The sequence below is a fragment of the Sander vitreus genome, chromosome 6 (assembly GCF_031162955.1).
Source record: "Sander vitreus isolate 19-12246 chromosome 6, sanVit1, whole genome shotgun sequence".
Classification (NCBI taxonomy): Eukaryota; Metazoa; Chordata; class Actinopteri; order Perciformes; family Percidae; genus Sander; species Sander vitreus.
The window spans coordinates 8,345,615-8,357,866 of NC_135860.1; the positions used below are offsets into that span (position 1 = coordinate 8,345,615).

The 12,252-nt window shown below is 41.3% G+C and overlaps 1 protein-coding gene across 1 annotated transcript in view; it reads left to right on the forward strand.

The window, feature by feature from the left end:
• Nucleotides 1–11,732, forward strand: part of iglon5 (IgLON family member 5) — a 101,137-nt gene extending 89,405 nt beyond the window's left edge. The window contains exons 5-8 of the mRNA XM_078252355.1: nt 2,962–3,093; nt 3,367–3,487; nt 4,666–4,817; nt 8,778–11,732. Of these exons, the coding sequence (XP_078108481.1) occupies nt 2,962–3,093; nt 3,367–3,487; nt 4,666–4,817; nt 8,778–8,881 (509 nt within the window). The 3' untranslated portion in view covers nt 8,882–11,732. The remainder of the gene's footprint in view (nt 1–2,961; nt 3,094–3,366; nt 3,488–4,665; nt 4,818–8,777) is intronic.
• The last annotated feature ends 520 nt before the right edge of the window (nt 11,733–12,252 follow it).

Below are 12,252 nucleotides of genomic sequence, written 5' to 3' on the forward strand. Positions count from 1 at the left end.
CTCCAACTTCCCTACCATTTGGCTGTCAGCCACAAGCCAATTTGTTTTCACTGAAGACATGAATATTGAAAAACTGGTCTGAATGTTACATTTTCTTTAAATTTCAGAATTTTTTATAACAGTAAGGCACTGTAGTGTTGAGCAAATATAACTGGAATAAATATATTTTAGTTGTAGGGAACTATTGTCAGCTGTGGATAAAGACACATTAGTTTGTAGTCACAGGAGCAGGACAGCGAATGTGGGATTGACTCAAAATAAACTAGTGCCCATTTTTACTGTATGGGTTATCATGTAATGAAGTAACATGTCAACGGCGATGGTGTGGTTTGTTGGTGTGTTTTTGATGGACAACAATGGAGGTCCATGGCACAGAGGAATAAGATATATCCCGCTATAGCTACACAGACGATTCGTTGTTGGTTTTGGTCTTTTCATGGGATTCATAAGAAAATGGAATATTGGTACTCCAAAATCCAGTATTATTCAGGCTTTAATACAAACATAAGAAACGTAACTGTGAAAAGAAAGTACAGTAAACTACCTGGATGGATGGCTATGGAGTAATTTAGGCATGAGCACTAGGGCAATGTGGCCTTCCTGGTTTAAATTCAGCAGCAACTTCATATAGCTCAACTAACACACCTTTCAGCCCTTTACTCTTCCGAAGGACAAGTTTTTCAGTCTGTCAGGCTGTCCATCCTTCTCTGTTTTAACCTGACATCAGCCCTCTCTGCCTGGACGGTAGTTTTTGTAATGGAAATGGATAAGAGGAGCCGAGAAATCAAGTGCCCTGATGATCTAGTCAGGCTCACAGTGATGCCGGAGAAATAGAGCACTGTTTCACTGTAGGGCAGGCCAGAACCCCTGATCCTTTTTCCCTCCTCACATTCATACACCCCCCCTCTTTTCTCAGGTACAATCCAACTATCTCTGGTGGTCAGGAGTCAGGCTCTTTCAAAAGCCATAAGTGGTTGATGGAGATGCATTTTACAGGCCATTGTAGGAGTGCCAGAGCCGGCTCCAGTCAGATATTATCTCCCACCAAAGTGGAGAGAGGTGTGCAATGCCGGTCCAGAGATCTCAGGGGATGGAAAGGGAAGGAAAGAAAGGGAGTGTGAGAGGGTTACTTTGCACTATCATATTACATGACACACAGGTGCTGAGGATGAAAAGTCTGTGAAAGAACCAAGCAAATCAAATACCCAACTTGACATCTCTCTGTTTCCAGCTTTATGTTGCTGTTTCTCTCTTTTTCCTCTATTTTTATATCTGTGTATCTCTTTCAGTGTCTTGCTCGGTATCTCTTGCAAATTACCACTCTCTCTGTGTCTGTAACGCACTTTCTAGTGCTCGATTGCTCTCATTTTTTATTTCTTGGAAGTCATCTGTAACAACCTTGTGTGTAATTTCTCCAGTGCTAGTTGTCTGATTCTATCTTTTTCTCCACTTTTCCCCCCACATACCGCCTCAGCTACTCCCCTCGGGCAAAGTTGGGTGCTCTGCTTGCTTGACAGAGATGTCACAAGAGAGCTATATTTATTAAACTAATGGAATGAATGAATAACACTGCACCCACCACACCCCACCCCATCACCCAGCGCCCGCCCGCGCTTGCTTGGGTGGCACAAGCAGCCATCACCGCGGTTGTCGTTTGCTGCTCAGCCTCTGCCGCAGCAGCTGCAAATAATCATCTCCAGCTCAGTAGCCACACTAATAATCCTCCAGTATAATCTTCAATTAGAACCGCCGCGCTAATCTCTGACAGGAAAAATCATGGCGTTTAGCGTCTTTTTTTGTATGTGTGTTTGAGTTGGTGTTGCTCACAAACGAGCCCAGGCTCCATTTGTGTGTTTGTGAGGGGAAGTAAAGGTCCACTGATTGACAGTGGTTGCATGTATGTTCAGGGAGGCTTTGAAAGAGAAAAGTGAGCGGCAATTTAAGAGCTGGATTTCCTTGTTAGTGGTGAGATTATATATTATGTCGTGTTCCACAGTCTGACTTCTTTAATGGGGTAAAGGGGAGAAAAAAAAGGCCTAATGGTTTCAGAGGCTGTGAGACAGCTGGCTGCTTAGACTTGCAGGGAGGAGGGGGGTACACTCTCACTCTCATTCTTCTTTTCGCCGTGCTGCTGTCAATCCAATAACACTCCCAACATCCATTCCTTCACATGAAGAAGCAATAACTTGTAGCCCGTTGAACTCTCTTCAGAGATTCTGTGGCTGTTTGTCGCTCCGAGGTAAAAGAAGGAAAAGTGTGAGACTGGCTAATTCGGTTTTGGGGGGCACCTGGGACAAAACAGCCAAATATTCTTCACAATACATAATGTAGTGAACAGGCCATCACCCCCTGGTGTGTCCACTGCCTGAAAGAAAAGCTTACAATTTCCCCCGACACTATGTCTAGTAATTCTGTCACTACTGTCAAATAATGTTTACTTACTTTGCATAGAACCCATTATTTTACTGAACAAACCTTGAGGCCCTTAGCCTGGGTGAGACAAATATGACTGAAGTATAATCATTTCTTTTGGTGATTACAGATATTTCAGTAGGGCTTGTCGATAATTTAGTGTCATTGTATTTTTGTTAGTGGAATGGTTTCTTATTAATTAAAAGTTAAAAGTTGTTTTTCAAAATTCATTATTTGGACAACATAAAACATGTTGTCCAAATGATGAATTTTGATTCCCAGCAGCAAATTAACCCCAAATTAACTAACCCCTAACCCTAAAAATAATATATGTAAACTTGCTTTGTGATACATATAAACATTTCTTATGAATATCATGATATCTCATACAAGTATCGGTGGCCCCTCTATGCTCCTATGTCATCTAAGCTATAAGTTTGTTGTCAGTGGGTCAGCCGTAGTATCTCAGGTGGTAAACCTTAAATCAGTAGCCTGAGCCACCTTGCATTTGAAATATAGTGACCCTTGACATCTGCCTTGTGTCAATAGATGGTTTGGTAAGTGACGGGGAGTTCCTAGACATCACAGAGATCAAGAGGCAGCAGGCCGAGGACTACGAATGCATTACCAACAATGGAGTGGCTCCACCCGATCAGCGCAAGGTCAGGGTCACGGTCAACTGTAAGTATCCCTCTCTGCGCCACACAACAGCCCAGTGGTGATAATTCAAGTCACACTGGACCTTGCTTGTTATAGCACAATTATGTATTAATGATATATGTTAATACCGTAGATGCATTAATATGTATGAGTTCATACATCTCAATTATGCTCTCTCTGGGGTTTTTCAACCCCGTGCTGACCTGACTCGACTTCTCGGTGAAGGCAGATGTATACTAATTGCTGAATTCCCTCCTTTTTTTTGGTCCTTTCTTCCCTCGTTTTCTCTGCCAGACCCTCCCATGATCACAGACATGAAGAACATGCCAGCCCATTTGGGTAAGACGGCAATCTTGCGCTGCGAAGCCATGGCAGTCCCACCAGCCTCCTTTGAGTGGTACAGAGATGACCACAGGTGAGACCACCAAAGAGTTCAGTGCTCATTTTTTGATCCACACTCATCCAGCTACATCTAAAATGCATGTTTTTCTCTCCATGGCCTTTGGTCCTCACTAAGACAATGCGTTTTACACACAAAATAAAGTCACTGTAGAATGCACTGTAGAATGAAAAGAAATCAATAAACACCAGCCTAACATTTAAGTATTGATGTGTAAAACTGAGCTTCTGAAACGACGACGTATGTTCAGAGGGGTTGTAGAGATGAAGTTAAGAAGATGACTTTTCGTCTGATCCACTCTGTGAGCACTCATTTTAAATGTCGATCACATAGGTGTCGTCATTAACCTTTTTTATGTGTATTTTTGGTTTGGTCGACGTCTCAGTGCAGCAGCACAGGAATAACAGCGCACCTGTTTAATATGAGCCTTAATCTAATCACTGTGTTATACCAATCAGTTGCAGACAACAGAAACAGAAAGTATGTTAATGTGAACTGTTAAACAGTAGGTGATAACAGAGCAAAGGAGGGAACAGAACAAAGATTTAACCAGCTGAGACTCGACAGAATAACCAGGCTGTATCTATCAGTGGGGACATGAGATCTTTACAAAAACAATCTGAAAAAGCTAGGCATTTTCCCACATAAATTACATTTTCACATTTAGCCGACTTACTGTGGAAGTAGTCTTGGTTGCCGTCCATTCGCCTAACCTCTGACATTTAGTATACTGTCGGTCTGAGATAATCATGTATGTTTTTGCCATCTCATATTAGCTTGTTGGAAACCTATTTGCTCTCTATTACCCACACATAATCTGTCCTTCCAAGTTTGTAAAAGGTCCCAGAGAGTGTAGAAGAGTTAGAATGATTTGGCATCAGCCAAAGTAAGACACAAAGTACTTAGACAAGCCTTTGCCAACCAGAGAGAGCTGTTAAAGAGTATAATGGGCCCCAGCAGGAGGTCTCCGTTATTTATGGACTGTTAGATTTCACTATTAGTACAAGGTGAGAGAGAGCTGGTGTGTAGAGGGGGAATGTGTTGCATGGCGTCTCTGGAGAGAGCAAAACAAATCCTCTTATTCAGGCAAAGTCACTAGGTGTGATGTTATGTTGCTTTTTTGACAAACTTTTTTTTCTCATTTTCTTCCTGTTTCCTTCTTTCATTTTCTCTCCCCCACCCCTACCACCCAGGCCGGTAGAGAGTGACAACACCCTGAGGATCAAAAACGAGAAGACGCGCTCGCTGTTGCTGTTCACCAATGTGACAGAGAAACACTTTGGCAACTACACCTGCTTTGCCGCAAACCGTCTAGGGGCTTCCAACGCCAGCATGCTGCTGTTTCGTAAGTTATCACCTACAAGATCATGCAGATGCATGCACACAATGACACAGTGTACACGTATGCAAGCCCAAGCTTTCGCAAGAACATGAGTATGCTCGCATTTATCTGTTGTGACTATCAGACAGACGTGACATACTGCCACAAAACGATACATATGCAATGACACACTGTTTTTCCTTCTTCGCCTTGCCTCATTTTTGCTCTGCACACAGCACAGCATTTTCTCAGCCCTCCCTTCCTCCCTCCATCTACCCATTTTCGTTATTCTACGCCCCATTAAAGCTTTGCTTGCCTATATTACCATCACTCTCTCCCTCGTTCGTTCACGCTCTCACCCTCCATCTCTCGTCCATACACATTCCTGCATGCACACACACAGACTGTCGCTCTGCTCTGTCCCGTTACCCAAGAAGTTGTCATTTCTCTCCGAGCCCAATTCACATTAACCGTCCCCAATGAACGATTTCGTACCCTTCCATTTTCCGTTAACCCCCCCCCCCCCCTTTAGTGCATTCAGCATTACCATCTTAAGTGAGTCCTTCATCTATCCCCTTTCTTCTTTCATTCCTTTACCCATTATATTGGCCAGTCTCCCTTCAATGACTCACTCCCCTGTCAGACCCATACATCTTCCTGCTCTCTTTTTCCACCACCGCTCCCACTTCTGTCAGCCTATCTCGCCATCATCTGTCCTTCTGCCTCCTCTTTCCCTCCTAATCTCCTCCTGCCATCATTAAAACACAACAAACCCCTTTCTGTTCTGGACCAGACACGTAAAAGCAGACCATAATCGGATACTTTTGTGGCATTTCTATTCATACGCTGTCCCTCACTATCATTGCCTCCGCCAACTTTGTTTCCACGCTTTTGTAGCTTTTGGTTCACCAAGTGCCACATGTAGCATTTTAATATCAACAACCCGCCATCACATCAAAATTGGCACATTATTGTATTTACCCTCAACCAATTAGCCCATTACTGAGACCAATGGCAGCCTGTACTAGCTTTTATTCTACTACATTATAAGCCACCAGGTTACATTTTGGAAATCTACTAGCTTGCCAAATGGCACAAAAGAGGAAGAGAGAAGATGAAATGTTCTTGTTTGGCTCACTGGCTTTGATTTCTGGCACATGTAAATGGAACAGAGCCATTAAAAATGTTATAAGTTTGACCTGTGTTAGACAAGTCAGAATGTAAGCCCTGAATGTTAACTCATGCTTTTCATTACTTTGATAAACCATATACATGTTACTTAATTAGGAAATTCGATAGCTCTTTCGCACGGTGGTCATTTAGACATATCAAATAGGTGTACCTAATAAACTTAATATAGCGTGAATAGCTCTGAATGACTTTTGCTGGAATGAGAGTTCTAGCAAAAGTGAGAGAGAGTTCACCCTAAAACTTTGGTCTGGCATAAATCCAGGTTGATTAATGGAAAAACCAGGACAGGTATTCCACTTTATGACGCTTTTTTTGGAGATCCTAATCTAGAACAAAAAGACACTGACAGTTCACAGTTAAACGTGTATGTTAGTTACCCAAAGGCAGAGCTGTATAGTAACGAAGTAGAACTACTTCACTACTCTACTTAAGTACTAAAAGGCTGTATCTGTACTCTACTGGAGTATTATTTTTTCTCCTACTTCCACTTTTACTTGAGTACATATTTTCGATGAGTTTAATACTTTTACTCCGATAGATTTTTTATGTGCTGCATCGTTACTCGTTACTGTTGTGAATTCCTCACGCTACGGAGACTGTGTAGGTTAGTGTAGGTTAGTGTGTGTACGTTAGTTACGTAAGAAATCCCCGAGATCGCGTCGTGTTTCTTTTCATTACGGTTGCCCATTCAGAAGTCAGAGACGATGTAAGTTTGTACTCTTTCTATTTAGCTACAATTGCAGCAGATTAAGCTATTCCTGAGTTGTTTGAGTCTGCAGTGAGTCCTGAATGTTAACCGTTTGACCCTGTGATGTGAAGCTGTTAGTTTATCTGTACTTTGCTAGCTTGCTAACTTTCCATTACATCACACATGTTACTAGCTAGTGTGTGATAACTTTTTGGGGGGCTTTAATCGTTACTGTGCTGGAGAGGATGTTTATTTTACTTGCACAGTGTGATAATTGTACATTTTATTTCAGTATTTGTTAATATTTGTTATTTTTAATATAATTAATATTTGTTAATTCCTTTGGCTACAGCCTTGGCTAAACATTTGTCATAATATAAACAATATGGTATTTAAACTTTTGACTGCTTTCTTGAATAACTAAATAACACGATACTTGTACTTTTACTTTCAGTACTTGAGTAGTAAATTTTAAAATAAACTACTTGCAATACTTAAGTATAGGGCTGCAACTAACAATTATTTCCATAGTCGATTAATCTGTCGATTATTTTCTCGATTAATCGATTAGTTGTTTGATCTAAAAAAATGTAAAAACATGGTGAAAAATGTGGATCAGTGTTTCCCAAAGCCTAAGACGACGTCCTCAAATGTCTTGTTTTGTCCAAAACTCAAAGATATTCAGTTTACTGTCACAAAGGAGAGAAGAAACTAGAAGATATTCACATTTAACAAGCTTTTTTTAATAAAAAAATGACTCAAACGATTAATTGATTATCAAAATAGTTGGCGATTAATTTAATAGTTGACAACTAATCGATTCATCGTTGCACCTCAAGTACAAAACATTTTGAATACTTCTACTTAAGTGTTGTGCTTAAAGAGCACTTCTACTTTACTCAAGTCACTTTTTTGATAGAGCACTTGTACTTTTACTCAAGTATGGGTCTCTAGTACTTTATACACCTCTGCCCAAAGGACACTGAAACAACAGGAAAGGTTTGTCTCACAGCACCCCTGCTGTGAGACAAATATAAAGTATATCTATGCCTTGATGCTTTGTTATGTGACCTCAACCCTGATAATGTGATGCTTTTCCATGGTGTGATGTTACAATATGTATTGTGTTTTTATGCTGAATAATAATGTTTGTATTCTACTTAGTGTTAATTATGGGAGATTAAGGTTAGAATATTTAATGTAAAAAAGGGAGAGATTAGTTTAGAAAGATTTATGTCAGGTGTATGTAGACTTTATTATGCAAATGTACATTGAGATATACATTTACTATTGTAGCAGACCTTCAGCTTATGAGATTGAAATATCTATGTCTATCAGTTTCTCTCCTAGGAGAGTGATGCCCAGAACGTATTCTCTTTTGAAAATTAAACAAATTATTGCTGACAGCCAAAGTAGACTGCAGGCATTCAATGGTCATTAAATATAAATTAATTAACCACCCATTTTCGCTACATTAATAATGGCTGTGTGCTTGTACTGTGCATGCAGGCTAAGTGGCTTGCCCTTTTTGGCACACGGAATATGGAATACGGAATAGAGTCAATAGTTTCACCTGTGTTTGACAAGTCAAAATGTCCGCCCTGAATGGCTATAACATGTAGCATTGTATGGCTTTGTAACTTGAGATCAATCATGTTAACATGTTACTAAGAAATTCAATAGACCTCTCTCGCTGTGGTCATTTAGACGTATCAAATAGGTGTAACTAATAATATATATAATGGCTGCATTCCAATTAGGCGTTCCAGTTCCAGTGTGCTTGCATTGTGCATGTAGGGTTTAGTAGAATGGGTTCCTGGCACACCTAAATGAAACACAGCCATCATTATTGTTATTAGTTTGACCAAAGTCAAAATGTCAGCCCTGAAGCTCTCAAACGTCCTTATAATGACTAGACACGACATCACAGCCCTTCATATGTTTTGTCCATTTATTTTTTAATGTCAAGGTATCAGAATTAAATTGGTTAATTTGTTGTAATAATAATAATAATAATAATTGATTTCTGTGTTTATTTAACTATACACATGTCTCCTTTCCCCCCTTCCCTCCTCTCTTCTTTTGGTCAATCTGTCTCCGTCCAGGGCCAGGGGCCATACAAGGGCGAGGGACTGGTTTACATGCAGGGATGAGTGTCGCCGTGAGTGTTTGGGTTTCCCTCTCTGCTGTTCTTCTGCTGAAGGTGTAAAGATCGAGAGCTCCACCTGGAATTGTCCCTAAACGTCCTTGAAAGCCCCCCACCCCCTCTTCCTCCCTCTCTCCCCCTCTACGGAAGGAAGAAGGAAATTAAATTCTTTAATTACGAACCCATCACTGTGAACAAAAAGAATATGCATTATTCCAGGAGCCATTGAATCATTGCATCAAACACATGACCACATTAACCACTGACCCCCCCCCCCCCTCCCCCTCCCAAAACCCCTTCACCCTCATTTTAATATGAGGTCAAACCATTGTCATCATCTCACATACACACTGTGTGTCTCTCTCTCAGAATGCCTTGCAGATTTGTCTGACTTGGTACTTCCCTGCTCATCTTGTTTCCCCCCTCATTATTACCACTGGCCTGATGATAGAGAGTGTATATTAACTGATTATTGTGTCAGTGATCAATGAGAAAATAGATAATCTAACAAGTGGACGATCATTAATGTAATATACTACATAGACTAATGACTGACCTACAATGTTTGCCTTATGGAAATGATACATAAAATCTCAATATTATGGTGGATATTTATGGAAATTATAGTTATAATGTGGTACTGACGGTCGCGTGACCTTTTGAAAATTGTCCAATTGGTGGCCATGTGAAGTGTCACCCTCTGATCACACCTACACACACACACACACACACACACACAGACATGTATGGCTTTTTGATTTTAACTGTTGAGCAGTGAAGCTGCTATGAATGATGTCAAAATGTATTTAAAACAAAAGGGTGGGTGGTGACGGCGTCGGTCTTAACTACCCCTTTATGTAATTTGGGGGGTTTATTACCAAGGTTTCGCATGTAGACCCCCTCACTACCCAAACCTTTTTAGCCCCCTGCCCCGCCCCCTCTGTTCAATGTGCTCTGTCTAGTCGCCCTTTGCATCGCTATAGTGTTCTCTGCTCCGTGTCACCCCTCTCCTCCCTCCGTCTTCCTCCCCAGTGTAAATATATGCAGTACAGAGGCCACGCTGGCAACCTCAAGTTGCCTGGCGCTGAACAACTTCTCCCATCAGCCTCAAATACGCTCCAGTTTTCTGAAGCAGCACGAGACTGTCCAGTGACAACAATATCTTCTGTTTTGAAGCTGCGACTCCATCCTCTTCGTCGCTTGTTGATAGCATGTACCGGTTAGAAATGTTCCTGTTGTGAGTCCATACTCCCTTCACTCACTCACTCTCTCTCTCTCTCTCTCTCTCTCTCTCTCTCTCTCTCTCTCTCTCTCTCTCTCTCTCTCTCTCTCTCCCTCCCTGCACTGTGTCTGTTTTACTCTGCAAGGTTACCTGCTTTTACTTTTTTGGTGTTAATAATAGTACAGATGATGATGATGTTAATAAGTATTTGAATAACTATGAATAGTAATTTCATGTGAGAAAAAAAAAGAACAAAATCTGATGGTAATGAGCCGTGCGTGGGAAAAATGTTTTTTGTACTTTCTGAGAAATCACACACATTGAACGACTACAATGAAGAAAAAAAAAAACACATGTAAAGTTTTCGAAGTGATGTGCTCTATTTTGCCATGACAAGCTTTTTAAGAACACATTTGAAACAGTGTGAGGGATTATTATTATTATGTCATCCAAGTCCAGAAGCAGTGAATGATGATGTAATTTATCATTTGTAACAGTTTGCGTATTGGACTCTTTTTTTTGTCATGCTGTTAACTGCATCACACACACACATTTACAGCATATTTGTCCACTTATCATAGTGTGTCTTTCTCCGAGCAGCTAGATAAATGATTTGGATCCATGTCAGTCTGAGATCGTGGCTGTAAGTCGGTTCTTGTTCGTCCAGACCACAGGGAGATAAAGATGTAATTAGCCATTACCTGTGGCTGGCTAAGTGAAGGAGCCTGGGCACCACCTGTCCCTCCTGCCAGCCAGTGATGGCCCCCATAAATCAAGCTCAATCCTGCCACTGACAGGAATCCTCTTCAAGGACAACCTCGCCTTGGTGCACCGGTCCTCCCTCCAATGTGTACCTGTGACATGCAGGCATGGGCACTACAAAACCCCCATGGCACAATTATCCATCCACTACCCCCGCACAGCACAAACAGTGGGAGGTAAGCCCATTTTTCAACATGGTGGCACTCGTTTCTCCACTGAAACACTGTTCCACTCACATGCAGCGACTATATGCAAATTTGCCATAATGAGCCTGCACGCAGAGATGAGTTTACCCCGGCTGAACCCTGACTACTGCGACCTTAAAGGGGAATTACTCAGTATTGAATCAATTGTCTGAATGTGTTTTGTTTGATTTTGTTTCAAACCAGCAATAACCCCTACTGTGCAAGAGGTATCAAATATGGTTAAAGCTGTGGTGTAATATCTGAAAAGATTACATTAACAAGGTATATCAAATAAGTCTGTTGTTGTACTTTTACGGTGTACAGTACTCTGAAATGATTGTGAAGCTCTGTTTAAATGGCCCTTAATCTAAAACACTACGTGTTGTACTCAAAAAGTCTTGCCCTCTGCGATGTAGTCGGGTTGTCTGTGACAGAACACACTGTTTGTGCATGTATCTTGTTCCAAAAATAATGACGGATACCATTTCAAGCACAAGAGCAGGTCGTTTTTTTTCTGTCTCAGTCACTTTTACGTCTCAGTATCGCAGTCTTTCATGCTGTATTTTATTTTCACTTTTTCTGTTTCCCACTCAAATACTGTACACTGTTCCATTTCAGCGTCCCACTGGGTCTGTCAGTGGCATATAACATATGTATGTACATAATCTGTCCTTGATGATGAAAAAAAACAAAAAATAGAAGATGAAAAAACACGGACAAAAAATAACACTGTCATGTTTCTCAATGTGGGTTTGAAAAAAGCACGTCAATGTTCGTGTATGGGTGGATTTTGAAAAAAAAAAAGAAACAAACAAACATTGTATGTTGTTATGTTATGAAAGGGTCCAGAGGAAGGGGAATTCGGGCAATTTGACTTGAAATCGTGGAGTAGTAATAAACAGTATGTGGGCATTTGTACAAACAAGCAGCAAAAGAACATGTTTTCATGAGTCATGATGTATGTAGATGAATCACACTTCTGGTGTGAGTAAGGAGAACTGGAGAGGGTGTGGGCAAGGAGGCAGCAGATCCCCTGGGTGCACATCTTGAGGGTAGAAGAGGATGCTGTTGAGAGAGCACCCGGTCCGACAGGCCTGTGGGAGGAAACCCTGACAATGCAAATCCAAAAGCTGAGAGCCAGGGGGAGATGGGATGACACTCACCAGACTGTGAACCCTCCAGTTAGGGGAAGAAGACAGACAGGCGCTCATATTGCATTTCCAAACTTGAGCGCTGTGGTCCTTCCCAGGGGAAGGTGTTATCAC